This window comes from Parambassis ranga, chromosome 6 (genome assembly GCF_900634625.1).
Source record: "Parambassis ranga chromosome 6, fParRan2.1, whole genome shotgun sequence".
NCBI lineage: Eukaryota > Metazoa > Chordata > Actinopteri > Ambassidae > Parambassis > Parambassis ranga.
In genome coordinates, this window is record NC_041027.1 from 8,151,229 (window position 1) to 8,170,865 (window position 19,637).

At 40.6% G+C, this 19,637-nt stretch overlaps 1 protein-coding gene across 2 annotated transcripts in view; it reads left to right on the forward strand.

Annotated features, from left to right (window-relative positions):
- Nucleotides 1–14,816, forward strand: part of trim44 (tripartite motif containing 44) — a 42,758-nt gene extending 27,942 nt beyond the window's left edge. For both annotated transcript variants that reach the window (XM_028408617.1, XM_028408618.1), the window contains exon 6: nucleotides 13,388–14,816. In XM_028408617.1, coding sequence (XP_028264418.1) covers nucleotides 13,388–13,472 — 85 coding nt within the window. In that variant the 3' untranslated portion in view covers nucleotides 13,473–14,816. The remainder of the gene's footprint in view (nucleotides 1–13,387) is intronic.
- The last annotated feature ends 4,821 nt before the right edge of the window (nucleotides 14,817–19,637 follow it).

Genomic DNA, 19,637 nt, shown 5'->3' on the forward strand with positions numbered 1-19,637 from the left:
AAGAACTATGTCTCTGCACAGACAGGAAGATGCCTTCACGCACAGATGCCTTCCTCATGCTGTCTGACCTATGTCCCCTGTAACCACACACACACATGCATATAGCGGTGTGTTAGCCTTTGGGTGGAATTACAGGTCTGATTTCAGCTTGGTGGAGATGTACGAGGATGATAGTGGCAGGCTGAACCAAGGGGCAATGAATCAGTGCCTTATCAAACCTCTTGCTTTAGGTATGAACTGTCAACACCAAAACAGCACACACATACACACAGAAACACACACACAAACATCCCACTGGGAAACATTTTCCTTCCACAGTTGGACACAGCAATAACATCGCAGCTCACGCAAGGCACTGTGCCTCTTCCAGTCACCACCATGTCCCTCTGATCAGTTATTCTCATGGTGAGAGGAAGGCCGAGTGCAGGAAGGTTGGCATGTTTAATTCAGGAGTCTCACGACAAGCCCTGTCACCATGTAGATTTATAGTATTGGGTAGAGAGGAATGAGGAGATGGTTGGGATTTAACTACCCTGGGATTCTAATAGGAGATTTAGCATGCACTTTACAAAATCACCTTAATCCAGCATTGTTCCATGAAGGGAGGGATGTGAACAAAAAATTAATAGCTTTTTCAGAGGTTGGTCCCATTTGCACATCTGCATTTCCCTTTTGAACAAGACATTTGCTCATTCTCCATTTTAGATAGAAATTGTCTTTTATTCAACAGCGATTGCAGATAATGCAGTTTCCAAGATACCTTCTAATTTCAATAATAAAAAAAAAATCAACAGTAATATTGGTTCCAATTTTACTGATGATGAAATATCAGGGGGCATGTCACCTTCAGGAAATGGCAGGTTTTTATGACTGATGTTTTACAGGAAGCATTACTACACATAAAAGTTTATTAGTCAGGCATCACCGGGGAACCTTTAAGCTCCCATGACTCTATTTCACTGTGTTGCAGTGCTGCATCCAACTCTGCCACTTCAGTAGGAGCATAACAACAAACTTTAGTTCAGGCTAATGAAGCCCAAACACCATCTATAATGTCTGATATTAATACTCATGCACAGAAGCAAAGGATTTGCATTTTTGAACTGTAAAGTTGTTTTTATGTTAGAGATCATAAGTGTTAATCTTTTTTGTTTGTTAGAAGCAAAAAAAACCTCTGTGCTGCACCCCTTGGGGAATCCTTTAATTCCACAGTGTGTTTAACATTCTGCAGAAGAAATGATATTGGAGGGATGGGGGGAGGCATATGAGACTTTTTATCAGGCAAGATGAGAGTTGTGACAGTCAGGAGTCCGGGTTTTCTAGGCTGTCTGTCTGGGTGTCCTTCACACTGAGGGGTTGGATGACAGGCCTTGGATGGAGGGGAGGGGGAGTTTTTATGTGACAGAAGGCTTTGCCTAATAGCCAGTCTGTTCTCCAAGTCTCTGTTTTTCTCTGTCTCATATACTAACTCTTTCTTTTCTCTCCTCCTCCTGTTCTCTGGCCATATGCACCCATGGCATTCCTCCATCTCTAACAGAGGAGAGTGCAGACAGAGGAGGATTTGCTATTATTGCTCCAAGTGTGGTGTAAACAGGGTTTTAATTTTAAATTCTCTCCAGAGCAATCCAGACCCTAGGACAGCTCATCAGGGCACCTGAGCAGGTCACTGATTAAGGAGGCGTCAGCATTCTGCTGTTAGACAAGGGGGCTGTTTGAAAAAGGCAGCAGGGGGCAGCTCTGCCAGCCTGCCAAATGTGTGGGCACTGCTGTGACCAGTCAGTCTTCATAATGGCTGTCTGCCCCTGGGATGGAGCCAGCTCAGTGGCCACATGACAGACTGTACAGATCAGGCAAGGAAGGACTCCTTTCAGGAATCCTGGATCGATGGTGCCTATGGAGACAGCAAAGGGCAGACAGTGACAGAGACTGGAAGGCATCAGAAACATGGATAAAGGGAGAATCTGGATGATAAATTAAAAAAGGGAAGGGAACGAAAGAGTGAATAAGAAAGTCTCAAGTAAAAGGGAGCACTGACTGCTTTATTTTATGTAATAAAATTAATGAAATAATAAATTTACTTTGGACCCGCAAAGAAATTGCGATTGCCAAGAAAATCAACTTTCCTCTGTGATCGCTAATATAAATTGCTTTTGCTTGCATGGGTAGGAGAAGTGAATTATCTTTTTGTTACAAAAAAAATCATCTTTACCCAGGGCTGTAGTTCTTTGATTATGTCAACAGGCAGCCTAATCTGGTGAAGTGTGATACATGATATGTGAAGTGGCTTCTTGTAGTTTAGTACCATTCATCCTCACTCATTCATCTGACAGATCACCGAACATTAATTCCATCATTCCAATATCAGACACAATGCATGTCAGTATACATTTTTAACATTTTCATATACCAATGCTCACAAAAATGTAGACACTGATTCAGTCAAAGCTTAGGTTTGAGTGCCAAGTAAAGAGATATGGAAAGAAAGGCAGAGGGGAGAAAAAGAATATACACTGACCCCTGTGTGTGACAGGATTGATCTGTGCCTTCAAGACAAAAACTGACCACATTGTAGAGCTAATTACGACAGAGATAAAAATGTGTTCTTTGGTAATTGAAGTGTAACATTGAGACTCAATTTAACTACATTACAAAAACCTTGTGTAATTATATTGTCATAACATAACATACAGCGTTTTCCTTTAGGTTAGAAACATCTGCATCACTCTAATCCCAAATGACCAAGTAGTTCAACAAAAAATGTTACGAAATTATCCTAATGCAGTCGATGCCCAGTGAGTAGTCGCAAAAAAAGAGTACAACCGAAGATTAAAAGCAGAGAGATAGAAGTAAAGAGACACAGAAACTGAGCTGAGATAATGAGCCCAGGACACAAAAAAACTCAGAAATACAAAACAATCCCAGCAATACTGCGGGAGTGGAAAGAAAGGTGGTCTCCTCTGTATTTCCAAATTCTAAATGTATGTATTGTATCTTTAATAGCTATTATTGCAAGTGTCGAAAATACATATTTATACATTGTGGTAATATGCCCCTGGACCCTTCTCGTATTTGGATAAAGCCATGAAAGGTAGAGTAAGGACAGTTTAGGCTCTCACTATTCATTACCTGCTGTGTGCTTTCAGAAGGACAGATAAACGTTTATCTCTTCAGTGTGTTTCTCCTTTTACTTTCTCTTGTGTGCAGGAGATTCAAACTTCAAAGGAGTATTAGTTCAGAAATTTCAATTTAAGTCAAAGACAGGGTGTGTTAAAAGTTTGCATGTTTGAAAAAGAAATAGAAAGAAAAAGTAACTTTTGTGAAGCTTGGCATGTTTCAGTTATCCCTTGGTTAAGTGAGCTCCAATACACAGATTTCAAAGTTTAAGAACCTGCTCCAACCTGAACGATTGCGTCAGTACAAGATGTCATCAGAACAGACAATAAAAACAGGAAAAATATCTATTTGAAAGTCTGTGAAAGAGCACAAAACTCTTAAAACCAGTGGCATATGATTTTTCTTTAAAAGATCACTGCCTTTTTCAACCTCATATTTGAAACCTGTTTCTGTTTTTTTCCATTGTACGGTGTGTCTCTGAGGTTCACCTTCAGAAACTGCTGTACCTCCAGATTCCATTGACACTAGAAGAACTACAAGCCATTTCTCTGGGGATTCAGGGGCATGTGGTATATTGCTCAAAATCAGCCAGTTGCTTGTAGTGCTATCTATATTTTTAACAGCAGGAGTGGATAATATCTTAGATATAAGTGAGTATAGAGTAAGAAAATATATATGAAGATTCTTTCAACAGGTTATTTTTTATTCGTGAAATGCAGTGGATAGATGTGTGGGCTGTAAGGCACACAGACTCCTTGAGGCAGTCTTACAATGCCTGTGTGATCTTAAAAGAAGATTTCCAGCTCACATCTGTCCAAGTGAACCACCTGGACCAAGAGAGCACTATTTAGATGATGTGTGTTGTTTTGTGTTTCTCAGCCCACACAGTAATGAAGCCTACAGGCATACTGAGCTTTACACATGTACATCTCTGTGCTGGGCTGCTTTTGAAAGGCTTTGGTAATTGAGTGTGTGTCGTGTACATGTAGACATTGTAATAACAGCAGTGCAAGCAGAGCAGCTCATAAAACGCAGTGTTCTATGTCAATAGTCTGGCGAATACTCCCTTTAAACAAGTCATGGTGTGATATGAAGTAAACAAGGAGACATCAGAGGCTGAAGTCATTACAGTTTAACCTACAAAAAGGAACATTGATTTTAACTGGTTGCTGTGTACACATGCATATGTTTACTGCCTGTATTTAGTGCCGTAGGCCTTCCTCTGGATAATAAAACTTAGTGACTCATATTGTAGCTAAGTCTTCTCTGAGCATCTTGGACCTTAAGTTTGGCACCCTCAGTAGATTTCAGTCTAGAAATGAGGTATGTTTATTCTGCAGAGATACATTTAGTTTATTTGAATCTGGTGAAATGATTGTGTTTTTTATTTGGTTCACAGTTGTGTTTAGCTCCCTCATTGACCCATCCAGTTTTAGCAGAAAAACATGCTGACCATTTTGGCAAAGAGTACTTTGTCCAGACTCTTAACAGATGGCTGCTTTCTTTTGTAAATTGAGCTCATGGTATCATCAGCTAGATTGGGTTTTGTCTCTGTCCCACTAAAATGCCAAACAATAGCTATTACTTTTGTCCTCTTTGTAGATAAACAATTTGTACTAGACCTCTTTAAACCATTCATGATGAACACGGCGAGGCTTTTAGGGTTTTCAAAATAAACAGCATTTGTGAATGCTTTTGATGTCGAAAATTAAGATAAACATCCTGAAGAGCAAGCCTCCTGCTAGCAGATTTCAGCCAATAGATCTGTCCTCTTTTTCCTTTTTGTACTTTGTGGAACGATTAGGGTGATTCCATTATCTCCTCTTTGCTCTCCTCTATGGGATCACCTTTCATTGCCATTTAATTTGTGACCTAGAGTGGCTGTAGAAAATTGTAAAGAGTCAGTCCTTTGCCTATAGGTTTGTGCTATTGAGGGTAATTGTTGATTGTGAATTGATTAAAAGCCCCCTCACTGAAGAGCTTTTTTAAAGGAAGATCATAAGTTCACGTGGTGCCATTGGTCTAAAGCAGGTGACAGTAGGAATTCTTGTTCAGGATTATTTTAATTTGACATTCACAGTAATGAGCAGGTTTATTTTTGTGGGCTAGATGAAAAGAATTGCTGCAGTTCTCCTCAATTAATTCCTCAATTGCCCCCGTGGCCACAGAAACTGTAAAATCACTAAATGAGCCAATGTAAGATAGAGTCTTTACAGTGGTTTAATGCTCTTCTCTGAATGGCTCTGCATTAATTCCTCCATCTGATTAACGGCAGGTACCTGTGTCGAAGAGTGAGAATTTGGTTTATGGAGGGATAACAGTGTTCATCCATCTCCTTATACATGCTGAGGCACAGTCAAACCTGTGTGATTATTCTGATTGGCTAAGCATCAGCGCACTATTTTATTCTGCATCGCTGACCTTTTTCCGCCTCACTGCACAGTCTGCATGCTGCTGTCGCCAAAGAGGGCATTCTCACCAGAACACATGTATCTTGTTGTGAGCTGCCTTACTCGCAAATCTAAGTTGGAGGGTACGCACCATGTTTCCTCATGTACATGTTTAAAATAATCGCTTGCATGAACATGAGTTTGAACAGGGTCTACTTGAGGCGATATATCTGGTGGATGATGAGATGGATTCATCCTCGCCTCTTCTATTTTGTTCTGATGAATAAGCTGTGGTGCACACACAGGGTCATATTAAACAGCCCCTAGCTCTCTGTCCCCTGTACCATGATGCATTGCCTGTTGTTGTGCCTTGTCTCTTCACTTCCTCCATGAATTGATTAAGTCTTCCGAGCAGTATGGAAACACCACAGGGTGTTGCATTGTTTTACAGAAGGGGGTTGGGCAGACCATTTCAATGAACAGTGCATAGACCAATGACTCTGAAAAAGCATACTGTCACTGTTAGTAGCAATTAGTGAGTCAGCTTATGTACTGAATGATGGTAGTTTCTCTCTTTTATCATAAAGTTTGTTTCGCTCTCCTCCGCTAATCGTCAATCATTAAGATACAGTCTAAGTTGTACATTAGCACATTTTGGAAGAGTTTAATCTCTAAATGAAATGCTATTACAAAAAGCTCATGTGCTTAACTTATCATTAATAAGGTAAAAGATAATACTATAATGTCATTTTAGATATGAAATTAGACATATTTTCTTCCAGTGTCTCTGGTCAGTCTAGGTATCATGAGTGCAGGCAGACATATTTCCAGGGGAAAAGGATGTGTTCAGCCCAATAAATCATGATGTAAACAAAGCCAATACCGCTGCAAGTATGGTTTAACAGGGTTTGCTGCCCACATGCTGGCTGTGTAGAAATATACGGATTTGTCTTTAAAACGCCTGGGGAGTTTTGACACCCGTGTAGATTACTCTCCCAACTCATGGAGGAAGAACAGTGTTTTGGTTGTTTTCTTTGTCTCAAGGCAAATCACAAACAGCATGAATCACTGTGTATGTTTTACAGACTATGTGCATGATGTATCAAAAACATAGCTTCTAAACAGACCTCTATTTTTTTAGTTAAGCTCCAGACATATTTAATTGATAAATATAAATCTATGCAAACCAGAAAATTTTTATGGCAAACAAACAATGAAGCACAACCCAACCTCCTCCCACTGGTCCTCTATTTGTATGTCATTATGTTAAACTGGCTGTCACATAATCCTATTGCAAGGCATATTTTGCATTTCAGGACGTTGAATATAGTGTATCAAATACAAATCCTGTGTGTCAGTGCTTTAAAAACACTAGAACTGTCATAGAATCCCAGCTGTAGCTCATCCTGTCTGCCCTCAACCTCCGCATAGCTTCTCACTATGGAATCGCCATCAAGTCCTCACACTTAAATAAAAGTTGTTTTTCTCTCTCTGACAGGACAAAAACACTGGTATGGTATATAGGGGTATATTGTACATGTTAGAACAAATTAAAAACATCTACTTAGTTGGAAATGGATCATTGGACCGTTAAATGAAAAGCAGTGATCAGCCTGATGCTTTGTGCATGTGCTCATCATATGTTTCTGTTATGATGATGCCAGTAAAGATGTAGACTAGTTTAACAGCCAGCCTGGAGAAGTTGGGTAAAACAGATTCACTCATCAAGATAATGTTTTTCTACAGTTGGCATGATAACCATCTGAATCAGCAGGTGGGCTAGCATTAGCTCTGTACAGAGCTCCTGAGTGTGCATAAATGTCACATCCTTTGTATCTTCAAGTTCTTCAATAACTGTGAAAGGACCTACAGTAACACTGCAGTCTAATCATACATTTACATAAATGGCAAATAAATCATTTAAATTGGTTTACATCTTACAGAATCGTTAAAGACTATGTGTAGCATGAAATCTTGAATAGATTTACTCTAAAGTATCACAGTCCTTTAGCACAGAGCATAGGTACCTTTTTCTCTTCACTCGTCTATAAAAATCTGCCTTTTTACAAATACAGTCTGAGCAACTCAAATGATGTCGAAAGGTCTGTGATCTAGCGTGGGGGAAGGTGCAGCCATACTTTGAAATAAATCACTTTCATTTTTAAAATTCTAAAAATGGGAGGAGCAGGACATTATAAAGAGTCAGGGCAAAATTCCTATGTCTCTTTCAAGGAAAAGCTTGAGCAGCTACAATTGGAATAAACTGCAGTGATGTGAGATAATTTTACCAGAGCTTGTTATAATGTGTCACTGAAAAAAAACACAATTCCACAACATGCTGCTCCCTTGTGTTATTTTTGTATATGTACATAGCATTACATGATGGAATATGAATGCATTATGTGCAATGTTACCGCCCAATCCCAGCACTTATCCCTGGGGTACTCCAAACATCATGTAGGTGCATCAAAACTTTCCTGGTTATCTATAGATGTTTTGCAATTATAGAAACTGCAATTAGAAGCAGTGTAAATAATTAATCACAGTCAGCCAGGACAGACACAATTAGTTAAGTAAAATGCCCCTGGAAGAATAAAACTGATGAATTCCTTGTATCATTAGGTAAATTAGATATTATCATCACAGGCATTAACCCAAAGGCTAAAATATACAGTTTGTGTTTATATAATGTTTATATAAAAGATTAAATTGTCATTACCTGCAGAGTTGTTATTTTCCTTTGTGTAAACATGTGCAAATGGGAAATTAGTTTTTGATGTATTTGTTATAAAGTTTCAGCTTGATGTAGAACATATGAAATTGGGGCTTTTGTTAGTGGCATTGTTGTATTTTACAGAAAGAAATAATTTCCGTTTATGTGTAAATGTTCCCTGTTTCTGCTGCTACCTTTTGGCCAGGTGGCTCTTGTAAAAGATTCTTAAATCTCAGTGAGTTTTTAACCATGTTAAATAAAGGTCAAAATAAAATAAGAATACTAAAAACTAGTATATTTGACCACAAGATACAGCAGAAAAAAATGCTAGTCATACATCACCTCTCACATTTTCGTATTTCAGCAGCAAGTTTGGATAAAGATGATATCACTTCCTGCCATCATTTTGGCACTCTTCCTCTTGTTCTGACATCTTCACCTTCCGAGAGCTCTGCTAAATAGTCTTTCCCTTCTTACTCCACCTCTCTGTGTCACTCCTTTGCCCTTCCTTCACATCTCTCCTCATTACGATACATCTATATCTCAGAATTTTGGCTGACAGGATCATCGCAGTGCAAAGTGTTTGGAAGATCACAGGGGGTGCTTTTAATGAAAGGTGTGTGTGCAGGGGCTATTTCTAAATTACACATCTCCTGACGAGGCTGTCAGATGAAAGGGAAGAGCGTAAATCCACAGAGAGAGCAGGGGCCGTTGGCAGACAAGATTGCAAGAGAGAGAAATGAGGAGGATGAGGATTTAAGCCTTTCCAGGACAATGTGCAGTTAGATCCAGCATTAGCACAGAGACAGCAAATTACTAATTATAGCCTAAAATATTTCTTTTTTTAAACATTAGTTTTCCATCCACGAATCAATGACAGTTTTTTCCCTCCTGTCCTCACATCCTTAATGTTCTACGTTTCCCCTTTCACTACTTCACATGATCTATTTTTCCATATCACAGTCATCTCTTGTCAGAAAGCTGTTTGCAATGTTAAATCATCCTGCAGAAGCGACAAGTTTTACTTCATTAAGTAGTGGCAGAGTGCACTGCTTCACTGGAGAGTAAGGGTAAGAGTCTGTCCTCGTGGGCTCTATCAATAACCATTAAGGATCCTCTCTCATTAGACCAAACCTCATAGGCCCATGGGGCTTGAGAAATTGGCTCAGCCATCTTATATGATGGAGTATGCTTAGATGGCATCACCACTGTTTGGAAATGCAAATTGCAATAGTTTTTTTTCCCCTCCGGATGATTGCCATGAAGGCTCTGTACACAGCCTTATTCTCATTCAACCTCTTTGCTTAATCAAGAAGAACCTCAGTCCCCTATCAGCAGCCCTCAGTTTGCTCTTCAGCTCCTCCCTCTTTACTCACACACACACCACTCTGGCTCATTCAGTATATCCAAGCTACTGCAGTATGATTATTCATATGGCAATGAGGCTGGATCGAGCTGGCAAGGCTGCCACAGCATGATGGAAGTGTTTCCGGATGATGACTTAGGAGTCCCATAGCTTCTCTGCCAAAAGCAGGAAATTCAAACTTAATCAAGGCATGGACCCCTCCCTCCTCCATCTACCAGAGGGCTCCACAGGGTTGAGGCCGAAATAGTAATAGAAAGAAAGACACAAAATTCAAAGTCGTAGTGGTTGCACCGTCCCTCTGTTTTCCTGACAGGGAGTCAGAGGTGTTCTCTCATGAGCGAGGGGTTCATTTTAGAGGCCACTGGAGAAACTTTCTGTTTCACTCAGTGAGCAGACATTAGTACAATTAGCTATGTTCTAAACAATCAGTTCTATCTTAATTCTTATCTCCCTTACTTGGTCACGCACTCAAAGACAGTGTTTAAATTCCCCCACACCCTGATTGTTGTCCATCCATCACATAGAAGCACAGCCAGTATGTTTCAATAAAGCCCAGACCAACCCTCAGTTATCTCTCCATTCTGCAGGCCATGGTCACATCACAAGGGGGGCAGAGGGACGATGATCAGTCCTAATCAATAAAACATCGACTGCATTAAAGCTTATGAATAAGTCATGCACTAGAAAGAACCCAGTCATCGTCAGAACACACACATACACACACCCAGCAAAGTGATCTTTTACTTAGGCCAGGGGAGATGAACAGACAGAAAAGAGAACAAAGCAAAGCCTTAACTTGTGGGGAATTTATCACCCACCCACTGACATTTTGTTGTATGTTAAAGCTCCACTTTGCCTTTACTTTCCACCACATCTCTTCTTTCCTTCCCCCTCTCATTGTAATGGCCTTTTTCCTGCGGGTGAAATAAATAAGTTATTACATCTATGTGTCCTAAGGCTTAGAGAAGACCGACCATCTGAATATAAATAGTTCATTTGCCTCCGTGGTGTAGGCCTCACTTTGTGCCATATGAATATATTTGTAATTACATTTTTTTCAAAGTGCAGGGTGACTGTTTTGGTTGACTGGAGATGCAAGATGAAATTGCCTTACACAAATAAGTCTGCCAACGTTTTACCCCAAACACCATCTCAGTCAGGATGGAGCTGTGTGAGGGGCTCTGCGCAGACTTTTGAGTGCTGTGCTCACAACAAAGGGTGAACAGCCGGTGTGATGCTGAATGTAATTTGAATATGGAGTAAAATTTTCGTAGTGTATGGAAGTGCGAGTGGTAACTTTGCCAAGAATTTGAATGAACATCACTGTTGAATAATTAATGTCTCGACTGTATACTTTAGAGAGATGGTATAACTATAACAGCAACTAACCCTTTATGTGTGTGTATACGCACAAAAACTCAGTCAGTGAGTTGGCACTTATTTCCAAGGTGTGTCTGCATGTTGCTGTTTTGTTAACATTTAAAAATACCCATTTTGGAGTTGTGCCATTAACATTTGAAAATCTAACATTACTGCGCACAGGTGTACACTCGGGTGCAACCAAGCATTCATGCGTGTGTCATGTGGATGCTCATCTTTGATGAGATGCCATGTTTGACTTCGTGATGATGTGCTCTAAGAGGAGGTACACAAAAGGGAGAGGAAGCTGGTCTTTGTTTCTGCCAACAGAAGTGTGTCAAACAGGAATACTGGAGGGAGCAGCACTCACAAAGATATTGCCTGCCTGTTAACAAATGTGTGGATTTTTTGACTCAAAGATTGTGCTGCATATGGCAAGGGCAGGAAGACGGAGGCGGTGGAGGTGGAACAGTGTGGGAGAAAAGCTTTAGAGAAGCAGAGTTGGATTAAAAAGTGTCCTTGATGGAGGGAAGGGAAATTACTATCAGTTAACGCCCACAATACCAGCCTTATGTGGTATCTATTAATTAGCTGCATGTTTATAATTTTTTCTTTATCAATATAGGTCACATCACATGACTACAAACTTTACCCGACAGCAATATGACTCTATATGTCTCAAAGTGTATACAATCATATTTGGACAGTAAAGTATGATCAGTTGTTTATAGTATTTAATGTTTTTTATGTCTTTTTCTTAGCCACAGAGTGCAAAGCATTGATATGTGCAGTTATGTAACTGCAGCTGTATGTCCTCAAGTGTGGTGTTGAGTTCATATTCTGAATATGTGCTGATCTTCTACTTCTACTATAAATACATTACCATAAACACAAAGAATGAATACGTATGTCAGAACTGTTACTGTATATTTTAGTAAAAACAAAACTGACTTCCATACACATACCTTTGAAGCACTGTTATATACTGTATTAACCTATCCAATACTGCATAAAATCTTATCCACACACTGAGTAAAATGCTGCTGACACACTAATGCATCAGTAAAAGTAATTCTATAAATCTAGAAAAAGAGGGCATGGTATTTGTATAGGTTTATGTTGATACACCTACTGATGTTAGGATCCTTTGCTGCGACCATTAAAAAAAGACCTACATGGATAATAACATGCACCTGACAACATTTTTTTTTGTTTTTACTGGTTACCCTGACCTATTGCTAGCCAACTTTATTGACTGGCAGTTGTTTAGGTGCCAGGTATTGATTAAACCATTTACTCAGTATTTATTTTTACTTTTGTCTTTGCAAAAAAAAAAGAAGTTTCATGGTATAATTTGTATAGCATCCACATCACACACTGAATGCACTCTTGAACTGACTGTTCTTTCAATGACAACATGTTTCATCTGGTGTGTGAGTGTTTTGTTTTGCTGGCTGTGATTGTCTAGGAAATTATTCATTTGCTTTATTAACTCAGCTGTGATGCAATTTGTGTGAGAGATAATGTTGCTTGATATTCAAATTACCTGTTGCTTTATTGGTTGTCACGAAGATAATAACAAAAAGAACAAAGCATGTATTGTAATGAACCAATCAGAAAGCAAATGACTTTAGAGTCTTACATTCAGATACATCTTTATTTTACTATTTTATTAAGTCTGACCCTGAACTAGAAGTGATATCAGTGCTTATAGTGCGTGCCATGCGCATCAGAGGTTTATGTGGAATGGTCTCGTCTGTGGTCTTTTTTAGCTCTGATAGATGAGAGCGATTCACAAGCTATAAATGCTGACTGACTGGCTGTAGGACTTGATTGATTTAATAAGAACCGCATAAACTGAAATGACAAAGCTCTACAGTGTAATGATGGCCACCAAATTTAGCACCATCTGTATACAGTGAGTAAGAGTGCATTTCGAAAACATGCTGTCATATAGTTATTTTTGTAAATGGATGTAGTAGTATACGGTGGGTAGTTTACAGTGAGAAAATCATAATAAGAAAGATGGAAGGGCCAATGAGGGGAAGGTACTGAGTTGCTTCTCAGGGAGCAGCAGTGCTCTGTCACCCCTACGACACTGTCCAATTAGAGCATATGATTAGTGTAGACTGTCTCCAGTGAAATTGAATCTATCAGCCAGGCTCTGGGATTACTGCAGGTCCCTGCAATTTAGCTATCACTTTGTCTCTGTCACTGCAGAGCTGCTAATATAAGACCGACAGAATGGATGATTTCTACTTAAGGTGTCGCTTGATTGAAGCTGATTACATTTCACAAGGTTTATAATGTTTCCTTAATGATTCAGTGTGTGTGTGTGTGTGTGTGTGTGTGTGTGTACAGTGGAGAGTGTGTGTGAATGCAGGTGTTTGTGAACGAGCTGGAGGAATGCCACTGATGTAATGTATGTTTTTGTGTGTCTTTCAGGTTGCCAGAGCCGCGGGCAGACCCTGTGGATCCACGGGACTTTGAAGACAATGATTCTGGCCCATCCATGGACCACGCCCCCTGATGCAAGCACACCCAAGTCTTATTACATCCACCTGTCCTTCACTGTCTGCTCCAGCCAGCCGCCAGCCCTACTGAAGTGTCAGTCCAGTCCTCTCCCTGTCAGTCGTGTCCTCTTACACCCCCCACCCCTCCTTCTCGTTCTTAGTGCCTGCTGGCAGTGAACTGACCTTGAAGAAGCCTGCTGTGACAAATATGGATGGCCATGTCTTTTCTACTCTCAAACTTTTTTAATTCCTCACTAGCTACTAACTTTCTTTAATTGAAGCACACAAGTAATGTGCAATCAATTACCATCAGTCTCAATTTCCATAGCCAGTCAGATCCTTGGCTTACTGGTGAGCCTGGCTGACTCAGAGAGAGGGGGAGGGGAGCTTGGGTAGGCAGCCGAGCAGAGCATTTGTTAGGCCCAACAGATGTCAGGAATGGGAAATTCTGTGATACAGTGCACTTCACTCTTCATTTATTTGCAATATCATTTTGGTTTTGCCGTTTTGACAGACACTCTGGACATAGAAAAGGAACATTTCTCAGATGCCACAATGCCTTATGTCGTCGAGAGAATTTATTACAAAGGTGTTCTGGGTATTTTGATTGTCAAGAAAAAAAATAAAGAAAAGAAGACACAAGTGTCTTCTGTGCTCTCCATCATCTTGTTGCCTTCACCCCTTCACGTCCTTTGCCCTGTTAATGCTTGTAGATGCGTGTGCACTTCCTCATGTGCTTGTCAGATCCATTATCAAAAGCGGGGGGACATTTTGACACTATTGATTGCTGAATGTTGCTGAGTCTTTGTTAGGTGAAAATCGAACTGCAATTTGACTGTGCAAAATAGCACCCTTGCAGCATCAGCTTGCCATGTACTGTAATATAAAAGGCTCATTACTCCCAGCCAATCTGCAGCATATGACGGATTACAGTCCAGACAGGAGTGTGCACTTTCTACCTTGACCCACTCAGCCATGGCTCTCATTCATGATATACTGCCACAGGTCTGTCTATATCAGCAGTTTGTTTTTAATGTGATTGATTCTGTTGCCTTAAATTCTGAATTGAAAGTACCCATAATATGTGGGAGGGGTCTGACAGCAACATGACTTCACTACTGTAGCACAGCATTAAGATGCACTGAGACTTGTATACCTACACAAGGGAAATGTTGATGTGTCAACAACATATTGGGGGAATAAAAGCTTATTCTTTATTCTAGTGTAACAACAGACTGAAGTCTGACTGTGATGTATCCTGTTTTCTTGCGTTTGTCTATTTTTGTCTTAAATCTATAAATAAACAGCTTGTTTCTTAGACTGGATGTAGAAGATAGACATCCATGTCTCCTTTTTAAGAACCGTTCTTGTGTTTTTCTCCAAACACCTGAAAACTATCAGTCGCTCAAATCACTATTATCAGAAGACCTTACAGGCATGTTTTTTTTCTGATGGATGGAGACAGGAAGAGAGATGAAGTGCCCTAAAGAGGGAATTTCACGTTTTGCTTCATTAAAATTCATCACAGCAACCCATCCAGATACGACTGGGAATAGAAGGTTTGGGAACAAGGGTGGTGATGGAAAGAGAGACTCTTTAGGGTCTCTGCTCCTTTACACATGCATTTCAATGCAGACTGGTTTCTTGCCTACAGACCCAGACAAGTCTGCACCCACTTTGATCAACTGATAACCTCATTCTGAAAGCCTTTGTCCCTCCTGTCGCTTATTTTCTCCCCTTGCTTTCTCCAAGACATGCTATGCATTAGCTTCACACCTGCCTTATACCTAAACTCCTTCATCAAGCCGCGAATGCCCCCTCGGCATATGATCGAGGTATTGATTCAGAGGAACACTGAGATATTGACCCAGAAAAACTCATTTGGCCACTGGTCATTGCTATCTCTGTTGTAATGTCTAGTTCTGTAATCTCTAGTGAGTTTGACTTTTGATCATTAGCGCTCGCTAAGCCATAAACTACTGACTGAGCCACAGAGCACTTACACCATTTCTTTTCCTAAGAAAGTGTGCTGTTCTAACAAAGGGAAGCTAGTTTCAGTGCATAATCATTATCCCTTCATGTGCGTTGCTTTTGTCATGGAGCAATAATAACAAACCCATGGGGGCACAATGTGCCTGTTGTCAGGGGAGGAAATGGAGAGGAGAAGATTGTCTGATCTAATTTAGCCAGAGAGACCACAAGCTTCCCTTTTTCCACACCCAATTACACCTGCTCTTCCAGGTTCACTTCACTGAGCATGTTCACACAGAGACACAAAGATGCACAAATAAACAGAAGCTCAGCTGTAAGACCGTTTTCCTGATGGGGCAAAAACGACTATTTGTGCGTTTGTATTGACATGAATTAATTGCTTCATGGGTTGTGAGATTGAATTAGCTACGTGACATGCTTGCTAGTGGTGATGCAGCTATGATTGCAGCCTTTAATAGAGCCTATTTCTCTGCCATCATTTAAAAAGACAGTCAGAGTCTGTGGTTTCACAGTAATGGGGCAGCTCCACCACCCACCAACTCACTATGACATGCCTTAATGATTCTGTTTATTAGCATGTAAGAGCTAGGAGAGAAATAGGAAATTTCTCTAATAACAGACCCCTCATTGCCATGTGTATGTGTATGCGTGTGTGTGAGGTAAAGACTGCGTGTGAGCTTTTAGTGTTTGTGAGGATGTGCATTAGTCTGTGAAAAATGATATTTGCAGAGACCACCTCCACCCTTTCACAGATTGCATGTTCTTGTACCATTCAGGAGAATGAATTGCTTATCTCACATTAAATGCACTTTCTTATTCATCTTTCCCTTTGGCCTTTTTACATACATACACACACACTCACTATTATTACTTTTTAGCAATTTACATATATTTAAATCATTTTCTAACCATACAGCACAGCACACCTAGCCCTAAACTGACGTCCCACTTAGGCCACATCGTTTTAATAAATGCTTGCGAACACACAAATCCACACAAAACCACTGATAGCACTGTAGTACATATGCCAGGCCTGGGTGGCGCTGTAACGTTACCGTAAACACACGCCAAAAACAGAAAAGAAGACACGGGGCATACGCACAGAACTCCTGCGATGTAAACAGAATAACATGGAACTAAAAGCTTCATAGTTATTGTCCACTTGCTGCTCGCTGTGTTAGTAGAAGAGCAGAAGATTTTGTTGTAAAGGCAAAAAATAACAAGTAGTTTGTTGTTGACAAAGTGAGAGCATGCGGCACCATGGCTTGGGAATACATATGTAACCACACCTAAACACAGCATCACCTCAATATAGGCTAGCTGAGCAACACATGACTTCCTGAGCATTTACAATCAATAAGCACACATTCACAATTAAGAATGAGAAGCTAAGATCACAGATACTGTCAAACATCCAAAATAAAGAGATAAAATAAAAAATAAATGCTTGCACTCACCAACAGGTATCTCCTCCACAGTGTCTGCTTATTTGAAAATAAAATACAGCCTCCTTTCTTTTCTTAAGAAGTCTTCAATGGCTCTGTTGTACAGTTATATGTGCATTTCAGTTCCATTAATAGGTCCTTTTCTCTTTCTGTCGTGTTTCTGGCATATGTTTTAAGAGGCTTTAATGCCGAGAATGACCGCTTACCAGAAGCAGTGGACACAGGGACGTCACAGCTAGACAGGCGAGTCCTTTCCCCTGCTGTGACAGGCTAGCTAGCTAGCACATGGGTTGGCCACATTTTTATTACAAGATCCAGCTTTTCGTAAAAGGTCCATCATGAAAATGGTGTCGTGAGTATCTGCAACCAGGTCCATCTCTTCTCCTCCTTCAGCCATCGTGGGTTAAAAACATAGAGCTATAGCTGTTGGTAGCAATCGGGTCTCCGGGTTTAGTTCAGACATTTTGCAAAGTGCCGCCATTCAGGCTTGCGTGAGTGCTTATCCAATCACAGGACTCGTTCATGTCCAGCTGGCCTTGGTGTCGCTGACTCGAGATCTGATTGGCTATTGCAACTGACCCTGTCTGTTCATTTACAGCGCATGGGAGCCTGCTCTGTTCTGAAGGCCTGAAGGTAGATTGCATAGAACCTGACAACACAAGCTTGCTGAAATATGATTGGATAAAAACTTTGCCATAACATACAACACTGGAAGCAGCCCAACCAAGCATAGGGATGTAATGTGTTTTTTTTCTGAGTATGCTCAGGCCAGCAGAGGAGGCTTTAGGCAAGGCTACTTGCCTAAAGCAGGAGATTTAAAGAGATTTAAATGACTAATTTTGGGGTTGCATCATACACTTCAGGAGAAACTTCACAGATGTTCTCTCCAATCTCACACTTTATGATTTGAAAATAATGGCACAGCACACAGGATATTAAGATTATTGTGCCAGAGGGAGCTGTTAGAGAGCAATGCACATCATTTCACGGAGAAGCAGATGTAAACAAAACATTGACTGGGTACAACAACAGACAACTCACTCTGGAAGATAAATAAGTTAAGAAACAAGGACTGGCTGTTAACAGCTGTGTGCTGGCTAATGATAGCCTCAAAGGCTGCAAAGTCATTATATATAGTTATATATAGCCTAACTGAAAAACAACAAAGTTTTTTTTTTCATTCTTTGATGCCAAGAATTGTTTCTCTGCATGTTTGTATTTTCAGTCACCGCCAGTGCCCCCAACTTGTCTCTATTGCATTTAAAGTGTTTGACAAAAGGATAAAGTATCATATGTATGAAAAATGGTAACAGGTACTGAATCAATCTTTTCCCCCAGTTGTTGATTTTTTGGCTCATGTGAGATCCAGGCAGCGAGAAGGTGATGCAGGTTGTGGACCATCCTGGACTGACTGACAGCAGGCATCTGTCAAAGGTGGCAGGTACAGACAGCTGTCTGGCAGCCCTAGCTTATGAACAATGACTGGGTGGAGACGAGACAGGCCGAGGAATCCATCTCTCCCCTAGACAGCTTCCATCACTCTTGCATCCGCAATCCAGCAAAGACACCTTAAGGCTTCAGTTTCTAACCTCTGTGCAATCTTTTCCTGTCTTGGCATCCTGCTTGGACAATTATAGAGTAGAAAGGGCAAAGAGAGGAACTGAGTAATGAGAAGGTTTATGCCGGTGTTGAGAATGAAGATAAAACTTTCTGAGTGCACAGCGGGTCACCTGTGAGTTGGTGATGATCGTGATGGCATGGCCGCAGTGGAAAGGAGCCGGGACGCCTTGGTTTCCTGCAGCTGATAATGGAACGTGCCTCTGAATAAAATGAACATCCCACCTAGATAACACCCACTGCATTTCCTTCTGGGAGCTGTAACACATTACACTCTCTCTGTCACAGCTGTGATGAATCATCCTCACAACCAGGATGAATGCTGAATGTAGAGAAGTGGGAAGTAAAATCTAGCATTTGCAGACTCACTCACCAAATTCTAAAAGTACGCAGTAGTGAAAAAAATATGTGTAAAATTAAATCAGAATATTAAATATCAGATGTGCATGACACACATAAATTACCTGTTGCATAAAAATCTTGCTTGTTTTACCCATGTACGCTGCCCATGGTAACTGTCCACTAAAACTTGGCAATACTACTTAAATTATTGTGTTCCCCTCCATCTCCACTCTGTTCCCCATCCTTACTCATTCCTCTCATCATTCATGCTGTGTACATAGTCTGTCCCTTTCTGGTTGCCCAGGCACCTCAGGAGCTTGTTAATTGCGTTGGTGACACAGGTCTGTGTGTGAAGCAGCAGTTAGTAATTGCTCTAGTCTGGCCTGAGGGTAGGAAGGGTGCGGCCATCTGGCCTTCAGGTCTGCCCCAAGGCTGTGAGATTAGATACATGCTTCCATGTTTGATGAGATGGATGGCATTAGCAGTTTTGTCAGGGACAAAGTCTGCATTCAAACTTGTAGTTCTTTTCTCATTGGGCTTGTTAGACAACACTGCAGCATGGGCTGAATGATGGTCTGAAGGCGCAATTTGCAACAATGCAAGGTTTGAGTGAGAGGACAAAGTGAAATAGGCAAAGTTTCCCTAAACTTCTATTAATGGATTGCATCATACTAATAATTTTGTGAAATGAGATGCCCTGATTGGTTATTGTGTGCACTCTAAGGAGCCCAAGCAGTAAAATAACCATGCTGACACACCACAGTTGATGCTTGCTTCGACAGAAAT